This window comes from Tympanuchus pallidicinctus, unplaced genomic scaffold, assembly GCF_026119805.1.
Source record: "Tympanuchus pallidicinctus isolate F22 unplaced genomic scaffold, pur_lepc_1.0 scaffold3, whole genome shotgun sequence".
Lineage (NCBI taxonomy): Eukaryota > Metazoa > Chordata > Aves > Galliformes > Phasianidae > Tympanuchus > Tympanuchus pallidicinctus.
In genome coordinates, this window is record NW_026294747.1 from 105,410,183 (window position 1) to 105,425,997 (window position 15,815).

The 15,815-nt window shown below is 39.2% G+C and overlaps 1 protein-coding gene across 4 annotated transcripts in view; it reads right to left on the reverse strand.

Annotated features, from left to right (window-relative positions):
* Positions 1–12,750: 12,750 nt before the first annotated feature.
* BBS9 (Bardet-Biedl syndrome 9) overlaps positions 12,751–15,815 on the reverse strand; it is a 271,996-nt gene continuing 268,931 nt past the window's right edge. For all 4 annotated transcript variants that reach the window (XM_052692633.1, XM_052692634.1, XM_052692631.1 and 1 more), the window contains one exon: positions 12,751–14,611. In XM_052692633.1, coding sequence (XP_052548593.1) covers positions 14,571–14,611 — 41 coding nt within the window. In that variant the 3' untranslated portion in view covers positions 12,751–14,570. The remainder of the gene's footprint in view (positions 14,612–15,815) is intronic.

The window sequence follows — 15,815 nt, forward strand, 5'->3', positions numbered from 1 at the left end:
GCTTCACTGTTTGTTAAACATAACAGTAGTAAAGAAGATGACAGTGATCACATTCGCATCTTTCTTCATGATCATCTGTTTTACTGGCACATCAAAATACCAAGAACACCCATTATTTTTGAGCTGGAGAATTCTTCCAGAACTGAAGGGATGCACTGAATCATTAGAATTCGCAAGTATTTTCTTTTGTTAAGAAAATTCACTGTTTCAGGTCTTGGGCGTAGTGTTCCTTCTCAAGCAAGAAAGTATTCAGTCAACATGCTGCATGGGAAAGCGTGTATGTCAGCAACAACTTACATCAGCAGAAAGAAGGGCACGTGCATTTGCTGTAAAAGGAGGCTTACATTCATTTGTTTCTGTGCTTAATCATGATTTAAAGTTAGCAGCATCTACTGGTGTGAACAAACGGTATTTCACCCAGAACCGCTTCTCCTCCATGAGATAATGGCCACAAACCTTCGGATCGGCCGGAGGTTCTCAGAGGTGTTCTTGACAAAGTCCCCCTACAGCATCACGATCAGAAAACCAATGAGGGCTGGAGGACATACTAAGAGGCCTTCAAACTGTAACGAGATTAAAAGCGACATAGGGTCCAAGTCCTTAAATAAAAGGAGAGTATCTAAAAGTTACAGTGAGACTCACTTGAATAAATGTTTATAAATTTCATCAAACAACTCATCATTTTGACAGTTTTCCATAAACCTCTGCAACATGTAAAGTATTTAATTTATTTGTGGCAAGATAAAGATAATGAGTAACATTTTAAAAGCTTGTTAACGTAGAATGTCTTGGCACGGTCAAACTTGCATACTTCTGCTGTTTAAATTATGTTTTCTAAGAACTCAAAAAACCATACAAGAAGGAGTTTCTAACTACAAAAGTCTTCAAAATCTTGTAATTTAAATTTGTACAAATGCATGCCAAATGCACAGAATCTAACCCGAACTGGATGTAAATGGCATCAGATCTCCAAACTAAAGTAATAACAACAATAATAATATTAATGAATATGATTGCAGCGTGGAGAAAAAAATATCACTCCAACGTGGAGAAAATGAACTGTTACAGCCTCATGTCAAGTATGCTAAAAAAAGACAAAAAATGATAACAGAAATGATCCTAGCTATGGAATTCCTAGCAGAAGCTATTAGATAGGCTATAGGCTAAACAAACACAGTCCATTGGCATGTGCTTTTCTGTTAATCAGCTGCTGTAAATAGATAATTGCATTTCCATAGATAATTAAAAATATTTTGTGAGCTATGTGTTTTCATGTGAAGTTTACCTTGAACACCTGCTGTGCCTGAGAGATGATAAGAGCTAATTAAAGCACATAAAGAGTGACATGCACGAAATACTCCTTTGTTTTGCACTTGGGAGACGAATGAAACCTGCATTTTGTCCAGCTACTCTCCTAGCTGTTGACTGCAACAAATAAGGGAGCATTAGAGTAACACCATGTACCATGGCAGACTGATGCCTGCGGGTGAGGATGGTCTCTGCACACTACAACAGCCTCACTACATGCTCTAAAATTCTTGGTTCCACACCACACACACCCCTTAAAAAAAATAAGGCTTCCTTATTCTGATGTGAGATTTTCCCTTCCAGCCAAGATCCAGTTCTAAAGCAGCTGCCTCTACCACGCACAAGGAGGTAAAAGGTTGAATGTCTGATAAAAGCCAAGCGTCTAACTGCATGTGTCCAGTAAGATCACCTCCTCTCCTACTGAAACCCTACCATGTGAGTTGTCATGTTGCCGTGCTCTTACTGCTGTCATTCCTGTTTTCTTGCAGAATTTCTCCTTGGGCTTTTCTGACTGTCAGCTAAAGGCTTAAGAACTTACAGGTGATGTCCGAGGAACAATCGTAAATTGCCAAGCTGGAGCTTCCTCTAGTTCATGTGGCCTTCATTTACACCCAATGAGTGAGAGGACATCAAGGGCCGTTCATTTTAAGACATCTGTAATGAAAAAAGTTGTCGCTTGTCGGCCGTGGCAGGGAAAAAAGAGAAAAGGTGCTGTGTGATGCGATTGCTGGCAGATGGCACTGTTGGGAGCCCAGATCCTCGCAGCGTGCGGCTGCATGGCAGGGAGGGGATGGGGCTGCTTTCACAATTAACCTGAACCACAGATCTGTTTACAGCAATCTAATCCATATGTGCTAATATCTTGCTGCTACACGAGTGAAACTCTCTCTTGGATTGTTCTCAGAATGTACTTTTTGCACATCTGGCTTCATACGCACAGGGCATTTGCTTCTACTGCTCCTGCAAGGAATACAGGATACCTTATTCCATCTGGAAGCAAAACAAAAGACAGTGTTGCTGTGAAATCCTCAGTATTGTTATTTTCCAGATACAAAACTCAAGTAATTTAAGAATTACTTCCTCTCCTCTCCTCTCCTCTCCTCTCCTCTCCTCTCCTCTCCTCTCCTCTCCTCTCCTCTCCTCTCCTCTCCTCTCCTCTCCTCTCCTCTCCTCTCCTCTCCTCTCCTCTCCTCTCCTCTCCTCTCCTCTCCTCTCCTCTCCTCTTTTTTTTTTTGTTTCCTTTTAAATAAAATTATCTGTGCAACTTCTTGGCTGCTAATCTACATGAAAGTACAACCATTTAATGCAATGTCCAATTCATCCAACTGACAGTATCTACACATATAGGGCAATGAAATTACAATCATAAGCAACTTTTTTTCATCAGCATACATGAACAAACCAGGGTAATCCTGCACTGGTCTGTTGTAATTTCTGAGAATTATGGAGTTTCATAATGACTAATATAGCCAATATTAAAGCAGCAGTGTTGCAAGGTATCGTACTAAACTGCTCAGCAATCTGGCTGAATAATTAAACCCCAGATATTCTGCATGTACTTAAGCTCAAAATTAGACTCTTTTCTACTATCAAAGAGTATTGAAAGAAAAGGCAGAAATGTACATTAGCAAATACAAAGATGAAGACTGTTAAAACCATCCCATTTTGCTACTGATTCATGTGAGTCAGATTAGTCTTAGGCCATCACCAAAAGGAAAGCCCACAGCCATTTGAGCAGGAGAAAAAGGTACTTGCACAAGGCAGTGTAATTCATCTGCCCGCCTCTCAGCTATCTGTGGCTCTGTCAGAGGGAGGGGACCATTAAATGTGCCCGAGGTGGGCACTGAGTGTCATTATGCAGATCTGCAGGGGTCTTCAGCTCCTGCCCCAGCTTCTCTATCAGTAGCATATCTCTAAATATATTGCTGAGAAGCACAAGGTGAACAGGGACAGGGAAAAGTATTTATCCTGGTAAAGTATCAGACATGTCTTGCATATATTTGCAGATTAAACCCAAGAGAGTCAGCTGAATTACCCATGATCAAAGAAAACAACCAACAGTTTCAAGGCTTCACAGAATTTTAAATATGTATTTGTGTGGTATACATCGTTTCAGATATCTTTAAATGTAAACTGGAGTGTCAAGGGAATGGTTGGCTGATATTCTGACACAGAATGATTACTGTTCAAATGTTGATTGGTGAAGAACTATTTTCACCACCAATTTTGGGGCTTTGGAGGGTTTGCTCTTCTTTTGGTTCTAACCAAGCTAGCTTGAACAACACAGAACTGCTTACCAAGTTACTTAAAATTCTACCTGGCTTTCATGTTATTGTATTTTGGTTAACCTGAAGTCAGTCTGTAAGGCTGTGACCTAGTCTGTGTCAGTATGAGAGCTAGATAATAAATTGGAGAGCTATTTTTAACAGAAGGGATGTCACTGTGCTGAAAGCAATTTGGAAATTTCTCATTGTGCCAGTTTAGATCCTTCCCTGGGAAATGTTCACACATCAGAGTACCCAAATGAGATAGATAAGAATCATCACATCATTGTCAGAAAGGCTCTGCCTCCTGCAGGGCCTTGTTGAGTCAGGGCTCTAAAGCAAATCAGGATAGCATGAACTGGGATAAATTTAAGTGCAGAGCGGCTATGGCATCAGAGTGGCCATGTGTTTGGCCTCACTATGTGCGGGGGAACCCAAGGAACAGGATCTTCTCCCAAAGGGTGCATCTGTGGGGCCCTAGAGAAGCAATCATGGCCCCAAAACAAGCCAAAGGCAGCCCACCCAGTCACAGTTCATCCGCTCTGTCCTCCCATTCAAATTGGCACCAGGCCTAAATTAATCCACAAACTGGGTTAGGTGGCTGCTGGTGTCCAGGGTTTTCTAGGGATTGCTTAGGAGGCAGTGGTCTGATAGAACCACAGAAATGAACCTAAAAGTCAAACTGGAATCCTTCAGAGAAAAGGAGATGAGCTGCCTCAGTACTTTGAGGCTACACCAAGCCAGCTGTCCCAGCTGCCTCCACTGTCCACTGGTGTGGCTTGGATGGGGGACATGCATAGCCTGGAGCACTTGCAGGATGAAGACCCAAGCCTTCACCTACCAGATCCTCCAACATAATATTTCTTAGCTTTCACAATTACTTTCTTAAATAGACTTGTTTTGAAGCACATGTTTATCTTCCTAAACTTTCATATTCCAAAAGAAAAACATGAGATAATAAATCACAGAACAGGGGGCCTCATGATGGTGCTGCTTTCAGTTCTGCTGTGCCAGAAGTAATGGAAGTAATTGGACTTCTTAAAGATCGTTCCTGTGCATCTCTATTAAAAAAAAAAAAAAAAAAAAAAGAATTATCGCCACACTCCAAATGATGATTAACTGACTTTTGAGCATTCCACAAAATGACAGTACAAGCCATCTATTATAGAAAGTAACATTCAGTGACGAGTTAGTGCTAGCAACAGTTCCATGCTTTGCTTTTGGATTCATTCCAGCTGGATAAATAGAGAGAGCAATTCCCAAAATGCAGAAATTTTGCTGCTATGAAACATTCAGAGGACAACAATCAACCCTCTGCTTTGTAATGATGGGATTGTAAAAAATGGCCGTTTATTTTAAAATAGCCTCTGCGGTTTGTAAAGCTGTTTCTACAGAATGCACAGAGGATAAGATGCACATATTTTTGCAGGCTTTCAGCTGCTGGCCCAAGTGCAGAAAAGAATTAGGAAGAGACAGATTGAATTTACATGATGTAAACTAGAAGAACAGAGCAAGAAAAGATGGCTCTGAAAGCTATACTTTATGTTCTTCTAGGAGAGGTGCAGTGCAAAGTAAGTATTTTTTCACAGCTAGTAGAATCCAGTCGGGTTGCAAAGGTATGAGCAGGGGAGCAGCCCAACAATAGCTCTATTCACCCGCAACCAAATTCTCAAAATCTGGAGTCTCACTTTTTGAATTCCCAGACTGAGCCTCAGGCCTCGAGCTTAATTGGGGGTAACTAAAAAAATGAGGGCAATCAAAATTATCAGTTGGCTTTGATAATGCAGGCCTTTGCAAGGGAAGGACAGGGACTGAGCCAAACCCAACAGAGACGACGTGCAGCACGTCAACACAAAGACACCCCTGTGGGCACATGGAAAAGATGAAGAGAAATGGGAGCCTGCAGGGAGATCCTCTGTGACTGAAAACTGTTATACTGGTTTATGAGTATTTTCAAAGCACTGCCTAATGCTACAGCGTACAAAGGTTGGAAAACTATACAAAGAAGGGCCCAGTGATACCTCTGACATGAGCCAGGTGGAGGCACCGAGCTGGGAGAAAAGTCTTAAGGGATTCTGGCATATCCTGACTGCAACCTATGCTGCAGCACAGTTACATTTGGAGGTAAAGTGAAGCATTCTATGCTTCTGCTCTCCCTGTTCCCATGAGCTTCCTGCCACAGCAGCTCCGTGACTAACATCTCGCTCCAGGTAATTATCACGTAACTATAAGAAATGAAGATCTTCTACTTATATCCTTTGGCTTTGTTTTTCTTAACAAAAATGTCCTCTGGCCACTCTGGTGAGCAAGTTTACCATTTTGGAAACTGCTCTGCCACACCCATTGGATGCTGAATCAGCACAGCTTATACAACTTCACTATTAACAGGTAGTTTGATCTGTTTACCACTGCTGGGCCACTCATTTCACCTGTGGTAGCACACAGCTGGCTTTGAAGGAGATGTAGCTACTGCCAGGATAAATGTTATACAGTGAAGGAACAATTGGTCTTTAAATTGAGTGACAGTGGAAGTACCTAAAAATGTTCAATAGTGAAGACAGTGACCAGAGAGAAATAGAAAAAAAGAGTTTCAAGCAATATGAAAGTGATTTGGTAACAACTTTCTATATTAAAAGTTGCAGTGCGTGCAGTTTTTCAGAAATGTCCTCAGCTGTTCTATAGCAACCTAAATATACAGAGAGGCAAATGCCAGAATTCACTTCCTAGCTTAGCCACAGAGGGATGGACAAAACCAGTGGTTTGAGACCTAGGGAAGTTCAACTCAACTAAACACTTAGGGTCCAGCTTTGTATTCTGGATATCTACAATGGCAGAAAGATGGAAAAGCATTTTTAGAAATTGTTTTTCTGGCCAAAATCAGAATTTTGAATAAGGAGGACCACACAGTACTTTCTGCCTACTCGTTTCTGTGTGATCGGGCAGCAGAACTGTCAAGAACTCACCAGGCTTAGCAATCAGGTCCTCTTTCAACATGTCCTAAAACTGGAAGCCAAAAAATCAGTGCCCAGGTTTGAAAAAGTTCATCTTAGTGAGAAGCAAGAAAGGTTAAGATGTACTAATGCTGTTACTCACTGGGATTTATTTGCTCAGTTCTAATTTTAACTTTGGTTAGCCCAATAAAAGGTATCACATCACCGTCTGGGTAGCTGTCTTACAAAAAAACAATGCAGCTACCAATTTTCCTCCATTGGATGACATACTTGGGCAGTAGCCCTTTAAAAAAAAGCTTCAACTTCTCTAGAGCACATTTGGTTTTCCATTCATTATTTTTCTGATGCTGAAAGCGATGTTATTCATCCTGGAGAAGAATAGCTACATTGTATTTCAAAGGTTTAACCAAAACACTCCTCGCTGCAAGTTGTCTTCTTTCCTTTCAGGATTTTAGAACATATTTATAAAGTGGCTGCTGGGAGAAATCATCAATTTATGATCAATGGGATCTGGAAAAAAAAAAAAAAAAAAAAAGGAGAAAGAAAAAGAAGCAATACGGGGAAGAAATGAATTACACAATTGCAAAAGTGACTGCTATCTACAAAAATGTGGATGACGAGAGCTCCTCTCCCCGTGAGATGAGCTAATGAATGCTGAATGTGAAATGACTGTTAAAAAAAAAAAATAGATAAAAATAGAAAAATAAGATCAGTTATTATAATACTGTATAATATCCACAGTCTATAACAATCCATATGTTTACAACATCCTTTGCTCTTGTTTTTTTTTGCTAATTTCACCTGTAGTCATTACCCAAAGATCACCCTTTGCCTTCTCCAGTCCAGCTTGCCTGCAGGAAGGAAGCAGAATCCACCTCTGCTTGGACTTGTTTTTCTATGACTATCTCTTGATTCACACACATGTAGGACTATTTAGGTGCCACCTACACAGCAATGATAAATCTTTAGCTATTCTGAAAGGTCAGCCCTTTGTGTCCATATTCTTCTTTGGCTGCATGGCCACACAAACACCTTTGTTTTCTGTCTTCTCTTACTGATGTCAAGCTGGTTGATGTCACTGCTGCTTGACCACCAAATGCTGAATGCAGTAATGCTGGGGGGATGTTCTTAGCCCCGTGAGCCAGGATTCATCTTCATCTAGGAAAGATACATTTGTCTGTGTCAGCTGGAACGGGACTTTTAGAACACAATCCTGAATGGATATCAAGGAGCCAACTACACCCTGAAGCTCCTTGGTTCTTTTTCCCTATTTTCCCTTCATGCCATGAGGGCCAGATCCTCACAGCTGGAATACAGTTGCCCAAAGCAATAGGCAAAACATTCCCAATACAAGTCACGGACCTCATGTACCTCCCTACCTGCAGCTGAGCTTGAGATTTGCACTCTGACATATGCTAAGCAGCTGTCCATTTTCATGATAAAAGATACCACCGTGTTGTGCCACTATGAAATACTTACCAAATGCTCTAAGCTGCCAAGACAAACTCTTTCTGTTTCTACTGGGTCAGAAGCAATTGCACTTTGTTAACCAAGCTGTATTACCACCAGTTCCTAACTGCACTCATCGCTTGTGCAGAAGGAAGACACTGAGTTCAAACAGCTGGAAAAGGCACTTCCTAGTTTCTGTAAAACATACATATATTACAACTTGACTGTTCTCCAATATTTATGGATCTCAACTGCCTCCACTTCATTATACCACCAGAGAAGAAAAAGTGCAATAATCCCCTTTATGTCTCCTGTAATTGAATCCAACTATGATTATAATATATTGTGGGCACTTGAAGCACCTATTAATTATTGAATGCTTGCTTCATAATGAACTGGAATGTCCTCTCTGATACACCAACTTCTTCATATATTCTTTTATCACTTCCAAGATCCCGAAGAAGTGGTCCATCCATCCTTTAAAATGAATAAAATCAATATAAGTGATTTTAGTTATCTCCCCAACACACTGTAGGCTTCGGGATCCAAGCTGTCCTTGGATCAAACAACTCGGTGCTCTTTCCTAAAGTTTTTAAGAATAGCACCTATGTTACATTCATCAACAATGATAAAATGTCTCAGTATAATGAGAGGAGAATGGAGGTGCCAATTCTTTAACAGTACATTAAATTGAGGAAATGGTAATTTTAACAAAAACATCAGCTTAGAAAAACTGCGGCAACTTTTTAACAGACAGAGGGCCAAGTTTTCTGTCGATAAGGTGCCAACTCAAGTGCATTCTTCCCAACAGAAATGTCCTGCAAATGTATCCCTCCCATGCTCTCTTGATTGGAAAGCAGAAGGAGAGCACGCTGCTCGTTGCTTGGTTTCCTCAACTAATAGCGCTGCTCATGATGTTGAAAGCTGTTATACATCATCCTGAGAGTGACCTCATCTTAGAAGTGGCTGAAGTAACCTGTATAAAGTACTTTGAGAATTTATTTATTTTGAAAGGGCCTATTTAACACATAGCATCGCTCTCTACAGAGAAACAACCACATCTAGGGTGGAATGTAGTAGCTGTTTAATTAATACTGACGAGCTGATTCTCGCAGATACAGATTTTGGGAATAATACCTCTTGGAGCAACCCACATAATGTATTACATCATCTAGCTAGGAGTAAATGGTGCTTATATGTCATCTTATTATGGCATCTGGCCTCCAGTAGAGGAGTATGGATGTTCTCCTATCACAGTCTGTGGCAAAACACTCAGTTAAATGCAATTAAGGTAGATTTGGGCACCTAATCAGGTTACAGTAATGACTCATGATGACTGAACTCCAAGATTACTGATCAGGGAACAGCTCACATAATCAGAGCAGAGCTGTTATCTTGTTTCTGCAGCTGAATGTGCTGTCAGTCTGCACCCAGCTGGAGCTGCAGTGGAGGGTGGGCTGTGAGCTGCAATGATTGCTCCTACTTAGGAAGCACTCCAAGTTTCTATTCTGCTCATAAAGATGAATCAAAATATCAAACACTGTTATCATTTTCCTCAGGAGTCTTAATTGCTTTTGCCAAAAATAATTTCCAAAAGGAATATTTTTTGATGGTGAAACTGCTAAAGTGGTATTAAAGTAGCAAACAAGTGAATAACACAATATGCTTATGCTATATCAGGTGGAAAATACTCCCACTAGAGCTAATATCAATTTACATCCTGTAGCCTGAGGGTGTGGATCTATTCCAGGGCTGTGATTTTTTTTTTTCCCGCTATTAAAAACACAATTTTGCTCAATCCTTTCATTTTAAGAATTAGGATGAATATTAAAATTTTCAGTGCAGCATGTTCTTCTGCAAGCATGCACGCCTCATGCACGCATAGTAAACCTAAGCACGTGACGGTGTGTGTGAAGAAAATACCAACCTACAGTGAGTACTTCAGAAAATAGAATGGTGCTTTGCTCTCTTTCCTGCTTTTGACAATATGAAACTCTTGGAACATAGCACAGTGTTTTAAAATAACAAATATATTTGTTTAAATATGCTCGGATGTTGCATTTTCTTTGTACTCCTTGGTACAACTGATGTAAACTTACAGCAAACAGGATGTTGTCAGATAATACCAGGTCAATACAAGTAACTAGGTTAGGCTTCCATCCTACAAGTTGATTAAATCATCTGCAACACATTCAGAGCTAATAAAACTGCTAGCTGTCTCTGCTGTAATCAGCATGTCACTTGTACAAAGCACATCCCCCCCAAACTAGTACCTTTTGTACAGAAAACTGCTAATCATCATACAAAGGAGGAGGAAGACAGAATACTTGATACCGCTGACCACTGTATGAATTTACAATACAGGAGATGGATGAGGAGAGAGGAGCTTCAGGCTCTAAATAAAGCAGTGTTTTCTAGTCTTTACATGACTATCATTCTTGTGTTGAATTTGGTCTACTGGAGTACTAGAATAAATTCCCGTAGAAGCAATGCATTCAACAGCACTTCTAATTGGGGTCACTTTTGCTAATTTGCAGAATGCTTCATGGCTTGGCCTCCCACTTGCTTCGTCGTGACCTGAGGGCATTCATTCACCTCTAGAGGATCATGGCTCATATACAAACAAGAAACTACGCAAAGTTAAACATACCTTGAGTTACGGAGGAAGAAGTAGGTCAGCTGCAAACAGCATATGAAGATATCACATAAATACTGGGGGAATCCTGTGCTATGAGGCAGTGAAAGAACAAAGCAGCACGATAGCAAAGGGTGCCTACAAACAAAGCCATGGAAAACTCCAGGCTAATTTAAAAACAAACAAGGAAGAAAGAAGTTTGCTTTCAGAAGTATGCCATATATTCTGCAGTACCTTTGCAACAATTTTTTGAAGTATTTACAAACAAGATCCTGTGATAAGAAGGAAAGATACTTGTTAAGCATGGTGCACATCCTGTATTTTTTGTGCTGAAAAGACTTGACATACAAACACAATCTCTGCTCAGCAAGTTTCTTTTTATGGTAGTGAACTATTCTTTATAAACAATACAACAACATTGAGACCTATTTCTTAACACTGTCTGCACAGTAAACATTGAAGAAAAGACAAGATAGCATGAAAACAAAATTCAACCTCTTGCAAGTAAAGGAATCATGTTTTTCTGTGCTTAACAATAGTTGGACAGATGAATCAATCTGGGACTGGAAAACACAGTCCTGGACTGAACTCAGCATTGTGTTCAAAGTCCAAAAAGCCCTCAGAGCCCAAACTTCCAGATTTTGGTCATCAGAGCAGTAATTGTTTTAATCTGTTTTTCTAAACTTCAACACCATGAAAATAAAATGAAAGAAAATTCTCTTATACAATAACATTCAGAAAACAATGACTGTGAAACATTTACCTGTTTAACAAAAATAAAATGCATATATTTTAGGTTAGGACTTACTTTAGAAAATACATTTCAAAGCACTATAGCACAAATATAATAAAAAAGTTGCCAAGACTCTGTTTAGTTTTCAAAATATTACAAAATTCACTTTAGATATAAGTACCCAAAATTGATATTAATAAAAGGATCAATTAAAACTAACTTTTATCTTTGAGCCAACTAAAAATATAAATTTCTCCTTGAATAGCTAAATATTCAAACAGACTGCATATTTAAGCTCAGAAAGTAACATTTTTATATGAGCAATCTTTTTGCAGAATAAAACACTAGGTTTCTAGATATGACATTTGTACTACAGACCCCACTTTACCTGAAAACATTGTAATCTTCTAATTAACTGAACAGTTGATTAGACACTTCTCTAAAATCCTGTTCAGAATTATTTGGTTGGTCAGCAATGGGTTTTTTTGGCCTCAGAAACACTGTTGATGCAAACCAAACATTTGGACCCCCTAACCTTCCAATGTTTCCTTACTTTTTTTGGTTGGCCAACTCTCTAACTTTGAAACTCCCAGCAAGCAGCCTGATTTTTTTTTTTTCCCCAACCATAAAGAACTTTCTTAAAAATTCAAACAACATTTGAAAACTGCTAAGAATTACTTTACAATATTTCCTCCTAGCATGGTGTGTAAATGACTATGATTCAACTACTTCCTTGGTTTGAATGAGCTGGACTATTTGGCATTGGGGAAAACAAAGTGATTTTTACTCAAAACAACTGTATTTCTCTCTTAAAACCTGATGATACTACCAGAACCCACAATTTAGCACAATATACAAAGAGGTCATACATTATGACTAGTCAGTTCTACCTTTTTTTTTTTCTTTATTACCAGCACGTTTTCTCCTTTCCGTAACAGTATTCTCATCGACCTCATTTTACAAAGCATCAAGCAGGAAAGACAAATAAGAGTGCTTCTGAGCCTTACATGTTAAAATGACAGAAAACAAGAGTGTATGAAAGAACTGACCTGAGTGCCCACTTGTTTACCCTAAATTCCTGATGATTCGAGGCAGCTCTGAGCATTGGGATCACATTCAACAATTATAATTATGACAGAGTAATATATTTCTCACAGTAGTGTATTTTCCAGCTAATATCATATACATATAGCTCAGGATTCTTTGGTCCAGGATTCTATAGCAAAATGGCACTTACATGGCATGGGTAAAATATAGTAGAATGGAGAGGATTTTTCTAGATTACCTAGCAGCCTTACCTTACTCACAAAAGAAGATTTAAGATCTACAGTTAAAGTTTAAGCCTAATAGCTACAGTAATTGATTAGTTCTCCATGGATTTTCTTTGGTCATTGAGGTGTGTACAGAAACTACAGGAGATTATTTTATTGGGTAATTTTCACAGCGCAGCAGGATACCTTGACAACGGTTTGGATGCTGCCCTCTTGACAAAGACCATGGGGGAGGGATCAGAGTGAAGGAAATTCAACCTGCAGAAACCCTGCATAACAAGTAGGGTGTAGGATTTTTCCTTCCTGGGAAAGAGGCAAGAATTCTGGCACCACAACTTCTGAGGTCTCCTGGGGTAAAGAGTCTTCTTTATTGTGAGGCCCTGATCACTTCAATTCTAGAGGTATCAAAAACCTTACCCAGCGTCCTGTTCTCTTTGTTCCATGTAATAGCTAGTATGTTGAAAAGGGCTCACTGAAATGTGGTTTTATCATGCTTTTTAAGCCAGAATAGGACCGAAGCATTAAGCAGCAGATCCATAATTGTTGCACACTGCTTTTGTTTTGGGGATGGATGCAAAACAGTTGAAAGTAAATATGAAGGCAATGAAAGTTGCAAGCTGAACAGATCCTGAAAAAGGTCTCCTTTTAATCCATAGGTCAAGTCTTGTACAGACCACAGCAACTATTACAACCCTTGCAAAAGCAGTAGAAAAGTGAGTTGGAGGGACCTTTTCTATGGTGAGAGCCAGAGTTCATGAAATCAATGGGAGAGCAGGAAGTGGACACGGCTCATGCCATTGCAGAAACTAAGCTGAGACCTGCCGTGCTTTCTGCATCTGTAATCTAAAAAAAAACGACACAGCTTCTAATTTCTTATGAACCAGCAATAGCCAAGAGAGAGCTTGTTCAGATGTCTGTCTTTACTCTTGACTCAGTTCTCACTTGTTTTCAGTTCCAAATATCTTCTTCTGATATCACACTCAGCTTGCCCTCAGGAAGTCAGACATGAGTGTGACTCTTCCAAACCCTAGGAGAAGGTTTACAAGGGTGTTTGGCTTGTCTCCATTGTTGGGTGTTGCATTTCAGGCACCTCATGTGGACCTGATTTTCAGAATGTTAATGCTCTGCACTTCATAAAAACTGAAACCTCTGAGCCCCCTCTAACTGGATTCATTAAAATTAAGGCACTCAAAAACTGCTAGCTAGTTTTGAAAATCTAACCCATAACTAAAACAGGCTGAACCACAAGCAAAGCAGGAATAACAGGTAACCATAGAAAGATCCATGTGTTGCTGTGCTCAGGGTACTTAAAGTGTAAACTTTATTCACGTAGTAGTGACATTGTTAATGGCAAAAGGGTTTGCCCTTTACGTCCAGTAACCATATTTTACTCTGTATCTCCTGAGAGCAGGAGTTTGTATAAGCAATGAGGGGGAGGAGGGGGGGCCAAAAAAGAGTTGATGGATTACCAGTTTTTCTTCTTGTGGTGAATTCAGCTGTCTGGAATGGTGAATGTTAGTACAGGAGGAAAAGAGATAGTTATCTTTTGTCAAAGCTGTGATATAGCAAATGTTAATATAATCTCAAAGGGAGGTATAGTTCAGAATATCTTAAAAAACAGATAAAACATATCCTGAAACAAAGGTTGCTTTTAACTACATGTAAACAGTCTTTGATCAATCAACAGAATCCCTAGGAAGGGCTGATGTATCACAGAACTTAACACAACATCCCTACCACAGTTGAGTAAGTGCGTAAGCTTTGCTCACAGAAAAAATGCTAGCAGTTCTCAGGAAGATCCAACTGAAATGATTAGAAATGAACATTTTTGTATAAATTATCACAGTCCTCTCCTTCTGAAGGCTGTTAATTGATACAGAGTGAGAAGGATCGGTACTGCTGCTCTATAAATGCATTTGATGTCAGATAGAAATTCCTCCTGAGGGTTGTCTTCATATTTCATGGCTTTTCGGCTTCCTCTGCTGCATCCTCAGACAAACCTACAAAGGAGAAAGAAGATGCTTAAAAATTGGCAACTGCATACACTCTATTGTTGATTATTGGTTTGTAAGAGCTTTGGTTATAGCCAGAGGAAACAATTTATTACAAGCAAAACAGGATAACAATCCATAACTTGCAAATTCAAGAACTCGCAAGCTTAGGAATATAAAAATTAAGGCAATGAGGGCAATTTCATATCAACTCCTTTATGTATACAATGGATAATGCCATCTTTAACTTATAAAATTGTGGACTACACTTAAATGTGAGGAAAAAATGGCAGAGAACAACTAGGCATACAATCTGGCACACGTGGTTCTCTACTTGATCTTTGCCTGCATCTTTTCACAGGTGGAATTAGCAACACAAATTGAAAACAGTATAAAATTACTCTTTATAAACTTATTAAGGACTCGTTTTTTTCATATAAAACTAAGACTTTGGAAAACTGGAAAACAGCAAAACCCCTGTACAGAAGGTAACTTCTGGTTTAAACCAGGAAAGGATGAGTTTCTTGTTTTCAAGTATTGTGCAAAGGTTAATTCAACTTGGATTGGATATTAGTTTTTGCAACTATGAGCCTAAAAGAATCAGAAAAGTGGGCAGAAACCCACATAAAGTTGCTTGAAATGTCTACAAAGAAAAGGAACAGTGGATAATCTTGCAAATTTGTATATGCACATACTTTCATGACTTAATTAAAGTGATTATTTAACCCAGCAGTTTCTTACATGTCCACTATTACTTTAGGCTGAAAATTATTTAACTTAAATCCTTTTATAATTAACATTAAGCAATCCAAAATAAATTGGTACTATATCCGAATGATACATGAATAATAATACAAATAACACACAGCTTTTAGCCATCTCTACGGGAGGCTTAAATCCCTACACATCCAATAGGTCAGCAGCAGAATTAAATTTGATTATCCAGGTCTTCTGATCACAGGCCACTGAATTGTCTGTAGGCCCAAATGCCTTCATAATCATGTTCACACAGAATTTATCACAAACAATCTACATCATGTAAGAAAATAATAATAAACTAAATGCTGTCATCTGCTGTCATTTAGATCCAAGCAAGTCCAGTTGAACAACAACATCTACACTGCTTTCTCTTGTTTTATTTTTCAGCTTTTGGTTTGCTCTATCAATGTCCTTCAGTGCTTGGGGATTTCAGCATATGCACAAATGGTTTTCA